General features: G+C 36.2%; 1 protein-coding gene across 2 annotated transcripts in view; it reads left to right on the top strand.

The window, feature by feature from the left end:
* Positions 1-544: 544 nt before the first annotated feature.
* Positions 545-24,301, top strand: part of ANTXR1 (ANTXR cell adhesion molecule 1) — a 303,869-nt gene continuing 280,112 nt past the window's right edge. For both annotated transcript variants that reach the window (XM_074207912.1, XM_074207920.1), the window contains exon 1: positions 545-1,042. In XM_074207912.1, the coding sequence (XP_074064013.1) occupies positions 891-1,042 (152 nt within the window). In that variant the 5' untranslated portion in view covers positions 545-890. The remainder of the gene's footprint in view (positions 1,043-24,301) is intronic.

The raw sequence follows: 24,301 nt of genomic DNA, 5'->3' as shown, positions 1-24,301 counted from the left end.
GTGAGTTTGCCTATTGCCCAAGAACTTTCCCTTCAGAAAGCATGATGTTCACAAATAAAATCAATTCTGCTGGAAGTCAAAGCTTGATTTATCCATTTTTTATCATGATATGGCAGGTAGGTGATATAGTGAATAGAGCAGCAGCCCTGGAGTCAAAAGGACCTGAGTTCAAATTTGACCTCAGACACTTGACACTTACTATGTGATCTTAACCCTGACTGTCTCATATATAGGGTCATCTCCAGTCATTCTGTTTCATAACTGGTCACTGGAAACAGTTAGCTCCAAAGGAGAAAGTGAACCTGGTGACTTAGCACAGCACCCCCTCACTCAAATCCAAGGCATATGCTTGTCATGGTTTCATGTCCCTGATGTGATGATCTTCTTTGAGAATGTTTGAGAATGAAGGATTAAACATCATCATTACCACTAGATGGCAGGCGCTGTCTTTTTTTAAACTGGAAAAATAAAGTTAAATTAAAGGGTGGAGGGAGGAGGGAGAAATAAAGAAAGAATTTTCCTTTCCAAGAATAATTTGAAAAACCCACCCCATTTATTTTCATTTGAGACAAAGAATTAACAGGACTTACAGTCTCCAATAGCAAAACTCAGAGACCTTTTGCTTTCTGAGCTCTTAACCATCCAAAGTCATGAGAAGTCCCTTTAAAAAAAAAGTGAAATACAGTATTGTGAATCTTGAAATCTGAAACCGAGAAACAGAATTGCAAGGGAAAGAAAGAGGAAAACCTTGAACTCTTCCAGACAATTGCTTCCAGGGGAGTTTCAGAAAGAAAAAAGAAGAAGCAAAAAGCAGAGGGGAACTTTGAATGGCTTATTTGTGAGATTTCAGGAACTTACTGAAGACAATTTTTTCCCCTTTGCTGGATATAATGGCTATTGTGGAGCAGAGAGCCCTTAGGATTGGCTTCAAGTGTCTCTCTTTAGCTACATTTGTTCTTATTTGTGCTGGACAAGGTGGAAATAGGGAGAATGGGGGTCCTGCCTGCTATGGAGGATTTGACCTATACTTCATTTTAGACAAGTAAGTGGCTTTGGTTGTTTTGCTTGCTGAAGAATTGTTATTTGACCCATTTTCAGGGTGCAGGCTAAGAACTCCCTGCACTCTGGAAAACACTCCAACTTTTACTTTATTTTTTAGACAGTTGGTAATGAGTCCAAAAGTTTGGGACCTGAAAGAATCCTAAGGATGGGATGAGCCCTGATGGGTACCCTAGCATCCTTTGCAATAGCAAGCTAAATGTGACTCTTGCTAGTTCCAAGGGAATTGCCCGGACCCTCTGTTGTAAACTTTTGTTAGGACTTGTCCAGTTCTGGATCTGTTCTTTAGTTTCCACCACTGCCTTACAGTCTGCAAAGGGGAAAACGCACTGATTTCTAAGCATCCTTCTCTCCCAATTGCTGATCCTCATTCCCTCAGAAGGGATGGCTCATTCCAGTAACTGGGGAGTTTGCAAGGGCCACCTTTAAACACTGCTCTGCTGGAAGAATTTGTCATACGCTCTCCCTTATTCCATTCACGCGCTCAAGGTTAGACACTTGTTGATAATGACAGCTCTGCTATTCCAGGAAAGAAATTTTATTAATATCTCAGCTCTGCTATTCACTATTTGAACAGTCTTGGAAAAATCACTTCCTCTTCTTCAGTCTCAGTTTCCTTGTCAATAAGATGAACAAAGTATACTAGATGAGTTTTAAATTACCCTCCAGTTCTGCAGTCTGCAAAGTAAAGATATTCTAAAGGGCTAAATTGATTTTTCCTCTCAATTATGATTTATTTCTTCTAAATGTCATAGAGACAAAAAGGGATTTCAGAAATCTTTTCATCCAACCCCCTTTTATTTTCCCAACATATAGTGAACAGAAAGAACCACCTCAGGTCCTAGAGCATCTGACTAGGCAGCAGCTAGGTGGTACAGTGATAGAGCACTGGTCCTGGAATCTAGAAGATCTGAATTCAAATGGGATCTCAGGTAATCATTAACCTCAGATAATCAAGATGCTCTAAGTTCTGAGGTGAATGGAAGCAGAAAGAAAACCATCTGATAAAAGGTTTAGAGGAAAGACTGTATTCAGAGGCTATCTACCTCAACCTCCTCATTTAAAAAATGAGGAAACTGAGGCAGAATGAGGGTGCTTAAACTCACACTACACTGCCAGTAGATAATAGAGCTAAGTTTCAAATCTAACTCCTGGCTTCACATCCAGAGTTCCTCCCATAAGATGTTACCTTTATCTCGGTGATATAATGGACATTTAATGGAGAAAAGGTAGTGAAGATGAAGTAAAATTCATTTTTGCTTTTTAACTAACTTGAGACTCTGGTTGGGGCAGGGGGTGCCATGAGGAAGTCTTGATTTCATAACTAATATGAACACTGTGGGATTTAACTCCAACAAAACAGAAAGTCCAAACAATGAAACACTTCCCAAACTTTAACCCATGGCCAAGTCACAGTCATTTCAAGAACTTTCTGGAACTTCTACTGATAGCAGTGAAGAAAAAAGAACTCTCATAAGAAAGCCTAAACTCATTGAAAGATCTGTCCATTTACTAATATCAGAACAGCCACTTGCCATTGCCATGGTAGTGAGATGAATTTTACAGGCTGGAAAGTATTTAGGAGTTTGGAATATTTTAAAAGAATCCTGAAAAAATAAGCTAGCCAACTATACCCCTAATGTATTTTCAATTGTCCTATATACATATATATGAATTAATATTTAAGTGTATATGCATGCATACATGCATGCATTCAAACATATATATATATATATGTATATGTATATACATGTGAGTATTGAGTTAAAGTGTGTGGTTTTTTTCTTTCTTCCATAAAAACTGTTTTGAACTTTGGATTGTCCCACTGAAAAGTGAGAGCTCTCTCTGGAAGATTTATGAGACACTGAATCCTGAAAACATGCTCTTCTACTAAGAAATGGAATTTCTTTTGTTCCTTCCAGCCACAGAGAGAACCAGCTTGCAAATTCCATTGGAGATACCTCAAAACCCTTGCCTGGGTTCTTGTTCCTCACAAAATTTAGCTGGGGTTCAGAGTTTCTCCTTTCTTTGTGTCCTAAATTCTAGGGAGCTACCCCCCTTCACATTTGACTCACTCATTGACATTTGAACAGGATAAGTGATCTAGGGAGACACATTAAGTTCTAAACTCAGGAAGCAAAGAATAACTGAAATATGGCATGAAAAAAGAATAATGGATGTGGAGTCAGAAATAGCTGAGTTCAAATCTCAGCTTTGTCTCTCACAATATGCATGCAGTTTTTTCTCCCCTCTTTGCCTGTTTTTATCTCTCTAATATATATATATATTATATATATATATATATATATATGAATACATTTAAATATGAATGAGAGCTTGCATTTCTATATTACTTTTTAATATGTTATTTTATTTGTTTCTCACAACCCTCTAGGGTAGGTGCTATTATTTTACTCCTATTTTACAGTTGAAGAAACTGTGGCTCAAAAAGTTGGAAGTGATTTGCTCAGGATCACACAATCTGGGATAGGATTTGAACTCAGGTCTTCCTGTCTCCAAATTTAGCACTCTAACCATCAAGCCACCCCCTAATAAGTTAGATGGATGTTCAACGTGGCAACTCAAAAAAGAGCACCACAAATATGTTATTTCTACAATTCTTAGATGGAGAAAGGCAGGGATTTAGATTCTGCTCAAATATGTGCCCTGAAAGTTACCAGAATTTGGATGTTTTTTTTCCCTTTAGAGGGCACACCAAACAATGAGAAGATAGTTTTGATGTAATGGACATCATGCCCAGAAAAATAGGACTTTAAGATCTAGGTCTGGGGAAGCTAATGATGCAGTGAATAGAGCACCAGTCCTGGAGTCAGGAGGACCTGAGTTCAAATTCTAACTCAGACATTTCATACTTACTAGCTTTGTGACCTTGGGCAAGTCACTTAACCCCATTGTCTCACAAAAACAAACAAAAAAACACACAAAAAGATCTAGGTCTGGAAAGGTACTTACTAGATACTTTAAAAAGTATCTAGTAGGGAGGCTAGGTGGCATAGTGGATAATGCACCGGCCTTGGAGTCAGGAGTACCTGGGTTCAAATCTGGTCTCAGACACTTAATAATTACCTAGCTGTGTGGCCTTGGGCAAGCCACTTAACCCCATTTACCTTGCAAAATCCTAAAAAAAAAGTATCTAGTAGAGAGGTGACAAACTTACACAGCAAAACTCCTGAGGGTGGCCTAAAACAGATTAAAATGTAATTGAGAAATATTTAACAAAACAAATACAACAACGATAATATTAATTTATAGATTCCTAAATCAATATGAAACCTACAGAGATTGGCTTTATTGTTTTTTGAATTTGAAACTATTGATCTTATCTAATACCTTCCCATTCTACAGATAATATAATTGAGGCTAAGGAAGGTTAAATTGCTTACCTAAAGTGGCATAAAGAGAAAGGAAGAGAACCAGACCTTGAGTTTGTCCTTCTGATTCCAAAAGCACATTGTTTCAACTCAACTTGGTTTAGCCCATTATTTGCAAGTCACTACTTTTACCTGTGGGGCTCATAGCTCTGTTTATAAATATTCTGTGCATTGTCTAAAGGATGAATTAAATCAGAACCAAGAGATACAGAATAGTTCAGGGAAAAATTTGCTGAAGTTGGAATCAGAGACCTGGGTTCAGCTCCCAACTTTGATGCTCACTATTCAGGTGGCCATGGGCAAGTCATAACAAATCTCTCTCAGCCTCAGTTTCCTTAACCATAAAATGGAAATAATAGTATTTTCACTACTTGTATAACATAGGTCTTTGTTGGGGAGAGTACTCCATAGATTTTAAAGCATATCTAATCTAATCTAATCTAATCTATATTTATATGTATGTGTGTCTGTGTCTGTGTATGGTTGGATGTACATTTATACATACATATATATTTATATGTATCTCTATACATATATATATATATGTATATGCACATATTCAAATTTAACCTTATGTCCCATACTGCTTTAAATATGACTTCTTACTAGATAGCTATAGAAAGTCTAGGAATGGGTTCACTAGTCTATTTCTTCTGTCCTGGAATGATTCTTAAGAAATGATTTATTGGTGGGAAGTTGCTGCTGTTGTTCATCCAACAGGATGGCTGTAGGAATCCAAATGATTCATTGCCTCGGGGCTTCCCAAAGCCACGTGTTACCTCTTCTAGCTTGCAATAACAGTATCCCCAAATTGTGACCAGTTGATTGCAATCAAATATCCTTTCACCCTCTCCTTCAACTTTTTTTCCTTCTGGGCCTGATTTCTCATCATTTTGACAGGACGAAAGTTTCAGTTCTTTTTTAATTCTCAAGAAAGGTGCCATTCTGTCTTGGTGGGAACCCTGTACATATATATGTATATATACTCTACAAGAAACACACACACACACACACACACACACACACACACACACACACACATACATATACTTAGTGGAACATCATGTTTGTTCAACTGGGAGCAAAGATTCCTTAATGATAACCTACAAGACCACAGTAACACAATAGGGCATTATTAGCAGCTCCAAAGACTAGACTGATAGCTTGGCCCGCACAGTGCTTTAGTGATGGAATTTCACATTCATTTAAACACACTTTTTTGGTTATGGTCAAAAGAAAGCATAGTGCTGGGAATTCAGTCAGGCTCCCCCACTTCTCATGATGAAATTTGGAATGCTACTAACCAGAGGAAAAACTTCCTAACACTTAGAGATGTCTCAAAGAGTATTGATCTATCCTGGAAGGTAGTGAATCCTTTCTCAGTGGAGGTCTACAACCTAAAACTGAATGCTCTCTTCTAGGTGCCATAGTAGAGAGATTCTCTGTTAAGGTCCAGGTTAGCTGAGATGACCACTGAATTCTTTTTTAACTCTAAAAATCAGTGATTCTACGATCCTAAAGACAAATGTTACACCTGTATCTAACCTCCTTTCAACCACAGTTGAAGATCTATCTCCCATGGAAAGTCTTATTGTGTTGTAACCTACTCTCCAACCTACCAACAAAATCTCTGGTTCATTTTTTTTCTCTTTGGCAGACCTTTATAATTGTGTTTCTTTTGATTTCATATTGATACTTTTTAATTTTATATTCCAACTTGTGAAAGATTGCCCATTTCTTAGGAGAATGGAATAAATATACTGTCTTTTAATATTTATCATTAATTGGACAGCTAGGTGGTACAGTGGAAAAAGCACTGGCTTTGGAGTCAGTAGAATTGAAGTTCAAATACAGGCTCAGACATGCCACGTACTAGCTGTGTGACCTTGGGTAAGTCACTTAACCCTGATTGTCTCACATCCAAGGCCATCTCCAGTTGTCTTGATTCATATCTGGCCATTGGACCCAGATGGCTCTGGAGGAGAAAGTGAGGCTTTTGATTTAGCACAGCACTCCCTTGCTCAAATCCAATTCATTTGCTTGTCATGGCATCACTTCCCTGATATCCTGGTCTTTTTTCAAGACAAACATCTAAATCTTTAACTGCCTAGTCCTATTCTTTTGTATTTTAAGACTTTCATGTGCTACTATGTACCTTTATCAGACACACATATACAAACATAAATAATTTTTGGTCAGCTAAGTTTGTTCAGGAGAAAATGCTAGATGTTACACAGGTTTTAATTTAACATATACGTTCATGACATCTTCCTCCCTACCTTACAAGAAGGTTGCTCAATACATCCCTGCCCTCCCTTATTCATTCTGTCTTTTATTCTCTTCAGCCCAGTTTCTTCCTTCTTTGCTCTGCTGATACCTCCCTCACTTTCATCTACAATAACCTTTTAATTTCCTCTTGAATAATGTCTCTATCTCCTCTCTTCTAATCAAACAATTCTTTTGACCTCATTTGGATTGATGATATAATGTCAGAGTTGGAAAATCATCTAGTCTAACCCCCTCATTTTACAGATGGGGAAACTGAGGTTCAGAAAGGAAAATGACTCACTTAGGGTCACACAGCCCATATCAAGGGCCCTTTCCTCCTCAACGAGCTATTACTTCTGTAATACATGTAGCCTCCATGATAGCAGTGAATCGCTTAGATGATGGGTATGTTCTCTTGCTTTTTAATTGGCTTGGAACATTTTCTTTTCTGTTGAAAGACATCAATTTAGCAAGCATTTATTGAGTTCCTGCTATGTGTGTGGTAAACTATATTCATTTTGGGGATAAAAGAACAAAAAAGAAAGATAAGGGATCTGAAAGGAATCAATGGAATGCCCTTAAGGAGTTGATGATCTAATAGGAGTGGGGCACAGGGATGCATGCAAATAAGTAACTGTGAGAAAAGGTTGAATGTGAGAAATGTAAAGGAAAGATCCAGAAAGAAAGATGATTTTTACTTGAGAGATAAAAGAATCATCATAATGATTGACTTTTATATAATGCTATAAGATTTAAGACATGCATTCTTCAAAGAGAAGGTAATATCTGAGTTTTGCTTTGAATGAAGGACTCCTAGCATAGTCACCTAATTGGTTTCCCTGCTACCAACCCCTTCCTTTCCAATCTATCCTCCACATTTCAAAAGTATATTCCTAAGGAATGTCCTTCCTCTGTTTAAAATTCTGCAGTAGATCCCTAAGGCTTACCACATAAAATATGGTAGTTAAAGCCTTCCATAATATGGCACTCATGAATCATTCCAACCTCATTTTATCCTTTTCCCTTTCATAGATTCTATGTTCTAGTAACACTGTACTGCTAGGTGTTCCTTAACTGCCATCTCCAACTACTATTTATTTATTCTTCATGTCAGAAATGTATTTCCTCTTCATCTCTGCCTTCTTAGAATCTTGATCTTTCTTCAAAGCTCTGTTCAGGTGCCATCTCTTTCATGAAAGCTGATCACACTTAATTATTAGTGTTTTCTCTCTTTAATATTTTCCTTGTGTTATACTTATATCTATCTATCTATCTATCTATCTATCTATCTATCTATCTAATGTACACAAATCTATTTGCATATAAATATGTGAAACAAATATATACAATTATATTATACATATCTATTTATGTTGTATCTTTCCAATAGAATACAGATCTCTTGGGAACAAGGGCTATTTAATTTTCATAATTCTTTGTACATAATAAATGTTTATTGAAATGAATTTTTTTAGTTTTTTTCCAAGGCAAATGGGGTTAAGTGGCTTGCCCAAGGCCACACAGCTAGGTAATTATTAAGTGTTTGAGACCAGATTTGAACCCAGGTACTCCTGACTCCAGGGCCGGTGCTTTATCCACTGGGCAACCTAGCCACCCCAAAATGAATTTTTTTTAATAGATGATGAGACATAGAGTGGGTACAGATCTATTCTAGACAAAGACAAAAAAGACAGAATAAGAAAAGGTAGAGGTATCTAGTTCATCTAGATCATCTAGAACATGGAAGAGGTGAATAGTATAGAAAAGCATTTATTAAACATTATTTGCTAAGTGCTAAAATTTCAAATAGAAGAGCAAAACAGTCCATGCTTTCCAAGAATTCATCTTCTTACTAGTGAATATAATACATAGAGGGGAGTTCTGTTACTGGATGGTGGAAAGACCTGGTGCTTCTTGGGGTTCAACTCTAGTTGTATCTACACTGGCAATCCCTGGTGGTCTTTTTATATAACCCAGGGACAGGGCAAATGGTTGAGCCTGGTGGTCCTCCATCTTTCTGGAAAGATTATAGTTGATGATTTCCTTCTCATCTAAGGGATGTGAATAGCTATACTTGTCCAGTAGCCAAGGACCAGGTCCATGAATGGTGGGAAGATCCTGTTGGGCTCTGTGCAGGCAAGGGTTAGGTGAGGTCCAATGGGGCAAGGAATAGTATGATAGAAGGCTTGAGGAGTAAGTTGGAGCAAGATTGTGAAGGGCCTTGAATACCAGTATGAAGAATCACAAAAGTTTTGAGTGACATATATTACTGAGAATCAACAGACAGTAGTAGATATGCTAGAGTGAAGAGAGGAGAGAGCAATTGGGCAAATCTACTAAGTTATAACTTCTAATTAGTTCTTAGTAAATAAAGAGGGTGTTGTAGTTTGTGATGAAGAAGGTCCTTACCAGTGAGAATTAGGAAGAAACAGTGCAGGGACTCAATTGAGAGAGATACTTTTGAGGATAATTTCACAAGGATTTGACAAATGATTTTAAGTAGGTGGAGAGGGAGAGAAAAGAATCAGAAAAGACTCTGAAGTTTTGGACCTGAAGAGGAAGATAGGGATACCATTAACAAAAATGGAGAAGCAGGTATTTTGGGGGAAGGAGAGAAATTTGTTCAAGTCTAGACATTTGTAGTTTGATGTGCTCCTGGTAACAATGGGGGCTCTCAGGAGTCATCTGCACAGAGGTAATCACTGAAGATCTCAGTAAAAATGAGATCACCAAGGAACACAATAGAGAGAAAAAGAAACCTAAAGTTCAGAGTTTTGGAAGATAATCAGTTGTAGGAGGAAGATAAGGAACCAAGAACTAGGAAAAAAGTAACAATGGAATATGTTGAAGAGAAATGTGTACAGTATCACTGAGAACAAGGAAGGAGAGTAGAGGAGAGGGGAGGGGAGGGGAGGAGAGGAGAGGAGAGGAGTGGGGAGGGGAGGAGAGGAGAGGAGTAATTGATTCTGTGTTTTGTGCTGCAGAAAGTCAAAGAGGAGAAGAATTTTGAAAAGGTCATTGTTTTTAAGATATGGAGATTACTTTTACATGGGGCCAAGGAATGAGCAGTTGGCAGCAAGAGTGGAGACAAGTTATATAGATCATTCAAAATTTGGCAGAGAAAGGAAGGAGTAATTAAGGATGATAATTTCAGAATGGTAGCAGAGTCATCTTCAATACACCCAGATGATATATTAATCAGGGTTTCTGTCTAATCAAAGAAGAAATTGACATAGATAGCTACATCTGTATCTATATTATATATGTATATATATATATGTACATATATAAACAAAATGGATGGGATTTAAAATTTGAGTTAGTTATACTACTCTGGATTTTACCTTTTGGAACCTGTTTCTATTAAAAACTGTTGGTGGTACAATGGAGAGAGAGCAGTGGCCCTAGAGGCAGGAGGCTCTGAGTTCAAATGTAGCCTCAAATCTAGCCTGAGACACTTACTAACTGTGTGACCCTGATCAAGTCACTTGCTAACTATGTGACCCTATCAAACCCTGTTTGCCTCAGTTTACTCAACTGTAAAATGATTTGGAGAAGGAAATGACAAACAATTCCAGTATTTTTGCCAAGAAAACCCCAAATGGGTTCACAGGGTCTTGACTGAAATGAATCAAGTTAGTCAACTCACTTATTTGGCACTCAGTGCACAATACTACACTAGCTATTATGGACTATGCAAAAGAAGTAAAAGTTGTGGCTTATAATCTAGTTAATGGGGAAAAGCAAATAAGAAAAAAATTGAGAATAGGAGCAAATAAAAAATAATATAATACTAAATTTGTAGAGGAACTGAGGAACACAAAACAAGGGAAATGAGTATTATGGCAAGGATGAAATAAATCAGGAAAGCTTCTTGAACTAGATCTTAAAGAAAACCATGTCTATAGTTTAACAAGGAGACAAGAGGGGAATCAAAGAAATGAGAACAAGCACAAGTGTGACTATGAAGAAAAAACAAACTTGATTTGATTAGGTAAATAATGACTACTCAAGGAATGCTATCTTTCTAATTATAAACTGATACTACTGATGAAGATTAACATTTCTAAAACTATGAGACAAAAAAGGCATTTTAATCTTACCACACAATGTGCTTATACCTTGAATGTTATCTTATATAGGCACTTAATAAATGGCTATTGATTGAGTTGAATTAAAATTGAGATTGTCCATTGGTGTGATGACCCTGGATTTGAGGCAATCAGGATTAAGTGACTTGCCCAAGATCACACAACTAATAAATCTTTAAAGTCACATTTGAATTCAGGTCCTCCTGACTTCAGGGTCAGTGTTCTACCTACTACCCCCAAACTTAGAGTTAAATCATGTATCAGTGTCAGAGACTTTGTACATTTATGTTAGTCAAGGCAGGTCTGATAATAGAATCCTTGATCACTAACAGTAATCTCTCTTCTCATTGGCATACATCATCTCACCTGGTCTGCTCCATTCACTTGATTCATGCCTTTTCTCAGTTTCTATATCTTACTCCTACATCTTCAAATGGATGCTCAGCTGGTACTTTACTGACTTTCAAGCAAGAATTCTAGATATAATGCTTTCCTAAATCAGGGTCTTACCCAAAAGGAGTATTTATTGCCTCACACTGGATATTCTTTCATAGGATTATAGGATTTTAGATTTGGAAGCCATCTTAAAGGTCATGTAGTAAAACTCTTTTACTTTATAGATGAGGAAACTCAGACCCAAAGAGTTTAAGTGATTTGCAAATAGTCACATTCTAAGGGCCAGTACTAGGATTCAAACCCAAGTTTTCATATAATAAATCCAGTGATTCTTTCATTTCCCCATGCTGCCTACCATATCCATCTCTTTGCTTTTTTCTTGGATGTATATTTTGGAAAGTTTTTTTTTTTTTTAAAGAAGCATCCAACCTTTTCTTTAGTGACAATTTAGAGGGGCTCTCTACTCTGACTCTCTACTTCCTTGAGATGGTAGGTCTCATTGCAACACAATTACTTAAGTAAGGGGTCATCATCAAACATTGAGTTCAAGCCCTTGTTTTTTTGTTTGTTTTTGTTTTGTTTCTTTGTTTTTTGTTATAGTAGAGAAAGCAGAGGGTCCAAGAAGTGAAATAATTTGCACAAGGATAAACTGTTATTAGGGGAACAGACCCAGGGTTCAAATCAAATCCAGGTTCCTCGATTGCTCATTCCATGGTACATTTGTCTATTGTATGATTATCTTATTCATTCCAATAAGAGGAGATATAAGATCTTCAAAGAGGCAGCTAGGTGTTTGCCTCAGCTTTCTCATCTGTAAAATGAATTGGAAAACGAAATAGCAAACCTCTCCAGTATCTTTGCCAAGAAAACCCCAAATAGGGCCACAAAGAGTCAGACAGGACTGAAATGACTTAACAATGACAACAATAACAAATTCTTCTTTTCTTTTGTAGCCCATGTATTTTAGAGAACAGAATAGTGAAAGAAAATCAGTTTAAGACTTGGAATTAAGCCTTGAATTTGAATCATAGTTCTGATGCTTATAAACTGTGACCAAGGGGTCAATTTCTAGGCCTCATCTAGGAAACAGGAATAAAATTGTTCTATTTACATCAAAAGAATGTTGCATGTACATGAAATAAAGGATGTGAAACATCCTTGTAAATTGCAAAGGATTTTGAAAAAAATCTACAAAACAATACTCCTAATTCTATAGAGCTTTAAATTTCTATAAAATTCTATATAGCTTTAAATTTACAAAATACTTTACTAATGAAAGTAGAAGTCAGATGCATAGAGATTGAATGAGTTGTCTATGGTCCCTCAGGTAGAAAGTTGTAATAGGACTGAGATTTGAACCCAGGTCTACAGACTTGGGCCTAGAGCTTTTTCACCTTATCTCACTGCCTCTGTTATTGGGCATACATTAAATCCTTCATAAATGTTTTTAAATGCTAAAGTAATTAAAGATGGTCAGAATTTGGGACATATTTCTGTACAATTTCTGCAAAATGAAAAAAAATCAGCTTGGCTAAAATGATGTAATCTAATTATTTTTTCCACACGCACATGGCAGTTCTGAGAAAAAAGCCAGAGAATATGCCAAGTGCCCTTTATGCCTTTTGCTGCAGGGAAGCCAATTAGCAAGCAGTTATTTTGAACATTCACCTGGCAACAGTCTGGGGCTCCTTTACTCATTGAAAACAGACACACATTTTTAGTCTTGTCCAGATCGAATATCATTTATATTTATAGGAAACATATCTAAGCTGGCTAAGGATGCCAGGCTTTGCTTCTGGATTGGAGTGGCATCTTGAGTCTTTGGAATAATTACAGGTTATCTCAAGACAGTTACTTCCTTTAGCATTTTGGAAATATATTCTCAGCTTTGACACTGTCTTACAGGGGAAGCAAAATGTAGGCTATTTCTTGGGTGACAAAAACCAACCACCCCTAAGCAGAATGACTCTGACCTACCTTTTCTAGACTTATTACATATTTCTTTCCTTCATATATTTTCTGTTCCATCAAATCAGCTGTTAGCTGAACAGGAATTTTATTCCATCTCTTTGCCTTCATATAGATGACTTGTTCTGCTTGGAATGGCCTCTCTCCTCACCTCTGCCTCAGATATCCCTAATTCCCTTCAAACCTTGTCTCAATGGTCACCTCACATCATAGACCTAACTGGATTACCTCTTTTTAAGTAACAGTCTTCTCCCTTCTGAAATTACTTTTTTTTAGGTTTTTTGCAAGGCAAATGGGGTTAAGTGGCTTGCTCAAAGCCACACGGCTAGGTAATTATGAAGTGTCTGAGACCGGATTTGAACCCAGATGCTCCTGACTCCAGGGCCGGTGCTTTATCCACTGCGCCACTTAGCCATCCCCCTGAAATCACTTTTGAAAAAATACATATATGTTTATATGCACGTAAATATATACATTCATCCATATATACATGTGGTGGTTATATATATTCATATGTGAATATGTTTTTATATATAGATACACATTTATCTGAGTCCATGTTCATTGCTTCCAATAGAATATAAGCATTTTGATAGCAAAGGATTTTTTAGTAGCATCTAGAGGAGAACCTACCACTTAGCAGGCATCTAAAAATATTTGTTGAATGAATAAAATAACAAAAAATAAACTCAATTTTTAAAAGGGGAAACAATTGGCTTATATGTGTGCATGTGTGTACATGTGAATGAGATCATGGGTTATACTAGACTATAAATTTATATCAATCTATTTATATGGTTTTAGTTAGATGGATATATAGCTATAGGTGGACTGAATAACATATTATCAATATAATATAGATAGATTATTATAGATATAGATATGACAACAATTATATCCAGATTATATCTATATCAACATGTATCATCCATCTATAGGAACTATATAAACCTATGCATATAGATATGGATTTAGATATGGAATTTGACCAAACCAGTCTAATTGTTGTCTCTCACACATGATTACATGATTTTTTTTCTACCTCCTGACTTTTGCATAGACTATTTATCCCATATGCCTAAAATCCTTGCCCTTCCCAGCTCTGTTGTTGAAATCCCTAGTTTTCTTCAAAGCCCAACTCAAGTACCATCTCCAATATGAAACCTTTCCTAATCCTCCCAGCTGTTAATTCCTATCCATCATTATCCTGCATATACTTTATATCTTTATATTTAATATATACATATATATATATATATATATATATATATATATATATATATATATATATTTACTGTTTACAATTGTTTCCCTCAAATGAATGCAAAGTCCTTGAAGGTAGAAATGGTTTTAGCCATAGTATCAGTGAAACACATCTCACTGATAGGTGTGAATTTTTTGAAATGGACTACTAATTTCTATTTTAATAGGAGAAATTCTCTTCTTTGCATTCATTTCTCCTCCTTAACTGCTAATTGTGTTTCACAGTTCTTTATAGAGTGCTTCATTTTCTACATCAAGGAAATACATTACTGATAAATTCAGTCTTATTTTTTTTCTCCTGTGAATTTTAGTTCCCTTAAGAATCATTCTAAGGTTTCTTATTGTCAGAGGATTTTGGAGGGTTCAAAGAACTCTTGACATTCATTAGTCACTATTGGTTTATTTCAATTTGTCTTTACAATGTTTGCTTATTATATTTAATATTTATTTTATTATTCTTCATATTTATTATATTATAGTTTTGCTCATTTTCCTTCTTATTTCTAGATCTTCACTATTGCTTAATCTATTTGTTCAGTATTTGAGTTTTTAATTGAAGTTTTTTCCCCCCATCTCTAAATTGCTGTTGTTTAGGGGCATTTTTCTTTTATTCCTTTCATATCCTCTCTTCTTCACTGATGAGATAGATTACTCAAGGCTGGGCTACAGTGCTGCTTTTACAGTCCTCAGATGGGACATCTTATGCATCTCCACCCTGATTCCACCCAGTCTCCTGGGTAGGGACTCCCTGCTCAAGTTTCCATCTCCTTTCCTAAGGTTTGAGGTTGCCACCTGGAATGGTTCATTTTGAACTTGCCCTATTCTTCCCACCATTTCCCCCCTTCTTTTTTATATGACTGGGAAGAATCAGTATCTTCTGCTTTTTAAGGACTGAAGGGAAAATGACTTGTTTGATCAGAAGCATTGTATCTGGGGAAGGGGATGGAAGCTCTTTGCTCTGAGTAACCTCTCAGATACAAGACAAGTCCCAGGTTAGTTTCTGGTTCTTTTCCTATTTCCTACTAAAATAGAATGCCACCCAGCCCTCTCTACCCTTAACTCCCCCTATAACTGGGTAATTAATAAATTAGGCTAGCTGGCAATCTATAAAATTATGGTAACCAAAGACAAGCCAGGGAGGACCTGAAATCTTTAAATAATCCTTGAAAAGAAATTTCCTTGACTACTGAAAATCAACCCTGATTGGTGTTCATTTAATGAGGAGATGGGTTAAAAGTCTTCAGTTCTTCATACTAGGAATGTGGCTTGATAATGAGACCCAGTTACTTCCAATAATCCAGACAGGAGACTCCATCTCCATCCAAACCACTCTGGTGGTTCTTTTTCTTCCTAGCTTTCAGTCTAAACTCTATAGAGGAGAAAGAAGATAGGGGCTCCTTTCCCTGGGATAAGAACTCTCCCAGATTGGATTTTGTTTATACTCTAAATAGAATTTAGATCTCCTAAGATTGAAGATCATGTTCCTTGAAGGCTAGGGGTAATCTCAATCAGTCATGTCCTTCAGAGAAAAGGAACTAGTCCTTAATGAGGAACCTGGAGAGAAAAGCCTAGATCCCAATATAAAAATTAATAATCCAAATAAATTAATAGGATAGTAAAATAATAATTTCATTCTTATATTTTTATCTCTGTCCTAAAGGAGGAAAAGGATGCTTCTTATTGTTATCCCCAGATTTCCATTATTGGTCTTCCCCTTCTTCTGGATAGTCTTTTTGAACTGGGTTTTTGAGGCACGGAATTGTTCTCTCTTAATTCTCTTCCTATGTGTTTTACTGACTGCTCTTTCTCAATCTGCTTTGAAGGGTCACATATCACCTATTAGGTATACTTCAGAATCCTATTCTTGGTCCTCTTCCTTTTTTTTCTTAGCTCTCTTTTTTTAGTGACTGTCAGTTTCCATGAGGACTCAATTATAATGCAAATGCAGGTGACTTCTGACTCTACAAATCTAATCCAGGTTAGTTTCCTGAGTTCTAGTGAGGATAGAATATCCAGGAGATACTGTCAATAAAGGAGACAAGATGGAAACAAGGAGAATAGGAAGCTTTTTCTAGGAGTACTTTGTCAGGGAAACTAAGGAGAGATTATAGGACAACAGCTTGAGGATATGATCAATTCTAGTGAGAGTTTGTGGTTTTTGGTTTTTGTTCTTAGTGTGAGAAATGACTATGAATTTGGCAAAAGGATATGATCCAGTAGAAGGAAATTAAATATTAAAGAGAGGCTGGGATGATTGAGGGAACAATCTATGAAGATGGATGAGGATGAGATTAAGGGAAGTTGGAGGAGTTAACCTTGGTGAGAAGGTGGGCTACCTCTTCATTCAAGAGTGGAGTCACAAAGAAGCATGGGAGGGAATGACATAAAGGAGCACTTTGATGAGAGAAAAGAAATTGCTCACATCAAATTGTCTCTTTTTTTTTCCAGAAAAACCTGACTTGATGTGATCTGCTGAGAAGGTAGAGAATGAGAGTGCTAAGAGAGGCCTGAAAAGAAAGGACCAGGTTTGGAATAGCCATTGTGAGGCATATAATAGGGAATAAATAGACAGGTATTAGGTGATGAGTGATAAGAATGAGTTTGATAAATCATGCTAGAATTTCTATAGGGTTTCACATTTTTCAAATCTTTACAAATTTTTATTTTTTATATACATATATCATCACACTTGATGGAAACAATTTTAGCAGTAGGGCAAAGGACCAAAGATAGAAAAATATAGGATGCAATTCAAAATATTGGCATGTGGATGATTAGGATAAAACATAAGGTGGATAAAAAATCCATATATGAGATATGGTTTAAAAATTAGTTTTAGGAAAGAAATTTGGATTTTGTTCTTTGTGAAAAATGTCAGTTTTTAATTTATACACCTTGGTTTATAAAATGAAAAGAATACAATAAATTTAACATTTTACTTTTAAAGCTTCCCTGATAGTCTTTTTGAATTTCTTGCAGTTCTCTTTTATGTATTTTTTGAAAATTAAATTTTATTACTATCTTAAGTTGCCTAAATCACCTCCCCCTACATATACCTCCCTTTCTCTCTCAGAGAAGGGAGGAAAGATAAAGAGGAAGAAGGGAAAACAAGAAAAACCTCAGCAAAATCTATCAAAACAATGAAAAAAATCTGAAAATGTATGCAATATTATGCATTCATGAACCCTTGCGCCTCTTTTGCAAAAGAGTTGAGGGGTGTTTTCTCATATCTCTTCTTTGGAGCCAAGATTATTTTTTTCTAAGTTTTCAACATTTTAAGAAATTGTTTTGTGTGCAATTGTTCTTTCCCTTCACAGTGTTGCTGTCTTATGTATATTTCTTTTTCTTGAAGTAAGCACTTCACTTTGCATCAGTTCATGTAAATATTTCCATGCTTTACTGCATTCATCATATTTTTCCTTTCATTACAGTAATATATATTACATTTATGTGTCATAATTTTCTTAACCATTTCCCAATCAATAGACATCTAGATTTTGTTCCAAGTCATTGCTACCACCTAAAAAAGTTGATATAAATATTTTTAATACATATGATGGCTTTCTTTTCTCTTTTTAAATCAATGAACTTCTTCCCTAATAGTGGAATACCTGGTGCAAAGGATATTGAGATCTTAGGCACTTATATTTCCAAATTACTCTTGAAAATGTTTGTGCTAATTCTTAACTTCACTAACAATACATTGGTATACTCATCGTCCCACAACTTCCTTCAACATTGTTGTTTTCTGGTCATCTTTGCCAATTTGCTGAGTGAGGTAAAACTTTAAAGTTGGTTTTTAAATGGATTTCTCTCATTGTATGTGATTTGGAATATTCTTTCATATGATTGCTAATAGTTTACAAATCTTCTTTTGAAAATGTTTATCCATATCCTTTGACTACTTTTGGATTTTTGGTCCTATATATTTCTGTTGTCTAGAGATCTTGGATATCAAACCTTTATCTGAGAAATTTAATGGAAAGTTGTTTTTTCCTAGTTCAGTGCTTCCTTATTTATCCTCTATTCTCAAAAAAGGTAAGATGCATAAATTTAGATAATCCACCTCAAATGTTCCCAAGACCTATTTGTGTCCGATCTGTGGTAGAGCATTCCAAGTTCATATTGGTCTGATCAAGTGACAGTCTGAGATACTACAACTTAACTCTAACATAGTGATGTCATTTTGTTCCTCTTTGAGAAAAAAAGGACAACAACCATCCAATATCCTATATAAAGCTCTTTGCATAGTTTCTATGATAGACACGATAGATGTTTTTTCTTCCTTCTTTGACATTTTTAACCATGCAGACATGAGGAGGAACCTCAGTATTCTCCATATGCATTTATATAATTATTAGTAATTTGGAGCATTTTTATATGATTATTAACAGCCTGGTTTCTTCCTTTGGGAATTGCCTGTTCATATTCTTTGGCCATTATCTATTGGGGAATAGCTATCATTCTTAAATGTTTGAATAATCAGTTAATCCTGGATATTAGACCTTTTTTTTCAGAGAATCTTGCTGCAAAGCTTTCCCAGTTAACTATATCCTTTTTATTTAATAACATTGATTGAATATTCAAAAACATTTCAGTTTTATGTAACAAAATCATTCATTTTGTCTACTTTGATCTTTTTTGTTTCTTGTCTGGCCACAACTCCTTCCCTATCCATACTTATAAAAGGAATTTTCTTCTTTTGCTTGTTGTAGAGATCTAGGTTTTATATTTGTTTGAAGCTTGTTTAATAAACAGTGGGAAATGATTAAAGGTTTTGAAGCATGTTGATGTCATTATCAGAAAGTAAAAGATTAGCCTCCCTTGCATTTGCAATAAGAAAGTAATATCATAAGCTCCTGGGATTTGACTGGAAGAACCTTTAAAGATCTGAGGGATGAGGAAATTGAGGTCCAGAAACTGAAGTAAATTGCTTAAGGCAATTAGGTAGTAATTTGCAAATAATGAAAACCAAATTAGAACTCAAGTCTTCTGAATTCAAATTCAATCCTCTTTTTTTCCTACTAAAACACACTGAAACCTTTCAGAGATCAAAACGATTCAAAGTTCCCAGGCATAGGAGGCAGGCTGAATTTGAGGCAAAATAGTGAAATTTATTTATTCTCTCTGCTTCTCCATTTTAAAACCTCCTTTCTCAGCCTTCTCACTATGTACTAAGAAGGAAAGACTTGATAAAAGTCATTTACACTGACAATAAGTTTGCTAGAGGCAGATAAGTGGCATAATGGAAAGAGCTCTAGGTTTGGACTCAAGAAGATCTGAGTTCAAGTTCTGATTCAGGCACTAGGCTGTGTGATCCTGAACAAGTCACTTAACCACTGTCCCAATTTCCTCAACTATAAAATGGGGCTAATAATACTTGAAAGATTGTTGTGATGATTCAAATGAGATAACATTTGTAAAGTGCTTAGCTTAGTGCCTTGAATAATGGGTTCTTTTTTGGTTGTTGTTTCTGCAAGGAAATGGGGTTAAGTGACTTGTCCAAGGTCACACAGCTAGGTAATTTTTTAAAAGTGTCTGAGTTAATATTTGAACTCAGGTCCTTCTGACTCCAGGGCCAGTGTTCTATCTACTGTGCTACCTAGCTGTCCCGAATAGTGGGTTCTTAATAAATGCTTATCCTCAACCCTCCTTTATTCATAGGAATAAATGAACAAATAGGTCTTAGTGGAGGAAGAATATTTGGTTGTGGGAAGCCTTCAAGACTTTTCAATTATTTTCAGTGACTCACCCAATTCTGCATAGCAGTTATGATTTCTGGGTTGCTTCTCTTATCTGAGCTAGATTATGGTTTTGGTTTAAGTCAGAAATGTCAATTATTCCTGAATATACCTGAGGTAGTTAAAAATAACTGGGAAATATTTGACAAAATATATAACTACAATAAAACAGAGAGAACATTGTATTTTAAAACTAAGTCAATTTGCAACTTTCTGGGGTTCTTATGTATGAATTAGTGTCCCTACCTCCCCTTTTTATTTGAGATTAATAGGACATTCTTAGGGAACATGCATGCTTGGAGTATACCAAGCAACTCATTTCAGGTTCAGTGTTCTCCCAAGTAAAATGAAAAGTCATAATTATCACCTGGATTGCTTACTTCTCCCTCCACCAATGTGTGGCCATCACTTCCTTTAAAGCCTAGATGAAAAAATGAGAACTTCTAAGTAATCTTCCTTATACATACCATCCTTCTTTGATCACTCCTTCCCAAGACATCCTTTTTTAATTTATATATTCAGTTATATGAAAAGTGGGCAGCTCCTTAGTGCCTTCAGATGAGAGTATAGGTGGTGCCTTGGCTGAACATGGGAAATTCATTTGGGACACTCTCCAAAATGCTTTTGTACTTGGGAATGAGTTGAATTAAGTGACAGATGGCTGCACTGGCAATTCATGCTAGGGTAGTTGGGGAACCAGATCACAGAAAGAAGACTGGTACAAATTGAATTTAAGTGAACCATACAAGATTATGAAAAATGTATGGTGAGAATAAAGAGTGATGTGGAGGACAGGAACCTGTGGTATTTGGTTTATCTTGTACAAATTCCTCATGATATAGATGAGAAAACTAAAGCCCAAAGGGTGACGTGACTTTCACATAAGGAGAAGGTAGCAGATTTGGAATTTGAACCCGTGTCAAGAGGCTTCAAGTCTAGCTTGTGTTTCATTACTCATGCTGCTTCTTTCTTTCTCTTGTTGTGATTTCATTGTTAATCAGTTCATAAACACTTATTAGGCATTTTCTATGTATCAAGCACTGTCCGAAGTGCTGAAGTATCCAAAAGAGGCAAAGAACAGAGTCTGCCCTCAAAGGGTTTACAATTGAAAATGGTGAATGAGCAGTATCTATAGGTGTCTGATCAGGTCAGAGACATCGACTTCAGAGCCCACATAATGCATGATAGTATGCATGATGAAAACTGTAGTGACATATTCTACCTAAACATGGCAGTGGGTAAAATACAGGGAGAAGGGGATAATTATAAATTCTATCTCGGGGGATGTTTTGAACATCAAATGAGATAATAATTCTAAAGTGTTTAGAACAGTAGAGGACTCATAGTAACTACTATATAAATGCTAGCTGTTTATTATTGGCTATTATTGTTTGTTGAAGCATGTTTTTTAGGTTTTGGTAAGGCAAATGGGGTTAAGTGGCTTACCCAAGGTCACACAGCTAGGTAAATTATTAAGTGTCTGAAAGGATTTGAACCCAGGTACTCCTGACTCCAGGGCCAGTGCTTTATCCACTATGCCATCTAGCCACACTTTGTTTGTTGTTGTTCATTTGTTCACTTGTGTTCAACTCTTAGTGACCCCATTTGGAGTTTTCTTGGCTAAGATGCTGGAGTGGTTTACCACTTCTTTCTCCAGCTCATTTAACAGATAAGGATACTGAGGCAAACAGAGTAAAAAGTGTAGTCCAGGGTTACACTGCTGGTAAATGTTTGAGGTCAGATTTGAACTCAGAATTTCCTGACTCTAGAATCATTCTTCTGTGTACTGTGCCATCTAGATGCTTTTCATTATCATCATTATTATCATTATCATTATTATTATTATTATTATTATCATCATCATTATTATCATTATTATTACTATTTTATAGGTCACATTGATATAGAACTTTAATGTTTTCTAAGTCATAGACATGTATTATCTCATTTGGTCTTCACAAAAATCCTATTATTATCCCCATTTTACAGATGAAGAAATTGAAGTTTAGACAGGTTAAAGGACTTGCCTACTGGTCACAAATCCAAAAAGTTTATCAGTCAAGATTCAAACTCAGGTCTTCTTTACTCTAAGCTCAGGGTTCTAACCACTGGACCACTGAATTGCCTCACATTTTGTAAATGAGAAAATTTAGGCCCAGAGAAATTAAATGATGTTCCCAAAGTCATATATTGAAATATGTGTACTGCTGGATATGTAAACCTAGACCCTCTAATGCTAAATTTTGAGGTTTTTTCCTAGCACTTCTGCTGATTTCTCTCATGTTACATTTTCTCTGATATACCAGAAAGGGACTCAGTAACAAAGCAATAATGGAAAGAAAGGGAGTTTTAACAATGATCCATTGGGATTAGACTCCAACCTCAACACCATTCTATTGTATCATCAGACCAGAGAGTTCAGTTATTCATTTTTTTTCATTTTAAAGTCATCATTCTAAGAAAGACTAGTCAAATGTATCTTTTCATGAAAGGTTTTCAGTTTCATTCTTAATTAAAATAAATTTCTTAACCATTTTTGGAAGCAAGTTCATGGATAAAACTAAATGTAGGGCAGTTCATAAATGTCTGGCATTTGATTCACTGAAGCCCACACACAGCATGCACCAGAACTGAAGGAGTAAATAATATGAGATGTGGTCAGATCCAACCTATCTGAATGACATACTCTGAACTTACTCCAGACTTCCCATTCTGAAAGAATGGTTAAAGTAAAATAAATAAAAATAAAAGAAAAATGTTTCCATCACAGAATTATTCTGCTCTTCCAGAATAAAAATTTGCCTGGGCTGAAAATGAATTAATGAATCCAACTGAGAGTTTTTCCAACTCATTTTATTCTAATACTCATGCCAAAAAAAGAAAAAAATTAAATTCAACCAATTTGGCTCTCTTGATTCTTTGACTCAAATTGTCTTATGTGGCTAATGGAAAGAGGCTGTATTTTCTGCAAAAAATAATCATAAGGAGGTTTGGAAATCTCCACTAATGCAAAAATACACATTTCAGGGAATCAGTCTGAATGCATTTCATATTCCTTATTCTGCAGATGTTCTTTGCACACATACACACACACACACACACACACACACACACACACACACACCCTTAGAAACAACTGAACTGTAATGTGATCATAAAAGCCAACTGCAGAGCAAAAATCCAAGCCAGAGCCATACATATGTGAGTTGAAAGATGGTAATCTCAGATAGAGGTGAATGTTGAGAAGCCAACTAGTACACTCACCTTAAAAAACAAGTCAAACATTTACCTTCTCCAGGGATCCAACTTCAAGAGGGTCCTTGAAGGGATCAAAAGATTTTACAGTTGTTAGAAACCCTAGAGATCATTTTGGGAGATGGAGAGACTGAGACAGGAAAGGTTAAGTGATTTGCCCACAGTCACATAGGTTGTAAATGGAAGAGTCAAAATGTAAAGTCAAGTTTTCTGACTCTAAGTGAGGTTTTCTCTGGTTTGACTAGCCTGGGGTGAGTTGGCCTTTTAATTGAGTTGTCTTCACTAAGAGGTTCAAGTTCTCCTGACTAGAGTGTAAATGAAAAAATTCACTTAAACCTACTGTATTTGCAGGACCAGAGAACATACTTCACATCCCCTTCCAGTCACCTACCTAAACACTAGGGCCTACTCGGTATGGGCATCTTGCCACCTTCCCCGGCTCCACTTTCTTTCTTTTATTTTTTAAGGTTTGTGCAAGGCAATGCGGTTAAGTGGCTTGCCCAAGGCCACACGGCTAGGTAATTATTAAGTGTCTGAGACCAGATTTGAATCCAGGTACTCCTGACTCCAGGGCCGGTGCTTTATCCCCTGCGCTATCTAGCCGCCCCCAGCTCCACTTTCTAAGGCGCTTTTCCTCTTCTTGATCCTGCTCCAGAACACTTAATGGTTGATACTACAAAGATCATGACAATCTGAGATTGTCTAGATCAAAAATCTCTTCCCTGGCACCATAGGCACCATATCTTCCATTAGGTTGCAATCTTTTTGAAGGCAGGGGCTATCTCATTTTTTTATTTGTATTATTGCCATGTAGATGCTTTGTTGGTATTATTGTGGTATGAGGACCTGAGGAATTGAAAGAAGGAAA

Source organism: Macrotis lagotis, chromosome 1 (genome assembly GCF_037893015.1).
Source record: "Macrotis lagotis isolate mMagLag1 chromosome 1, bilby.v1.9.chrom.fasta, whole genome shotgun sequence".
Taxonomy (NCBI): Eukaryota; Metazoa; Chordata; class Mammalia; order Peramelemorphia; family Peramelidae; genus Macrotis; species Macrotis lagotis.
Note: the sequence above shows the minus strand (reverse complement) of the source record. Positions and strands in the feature narration are given on the sequence as shown.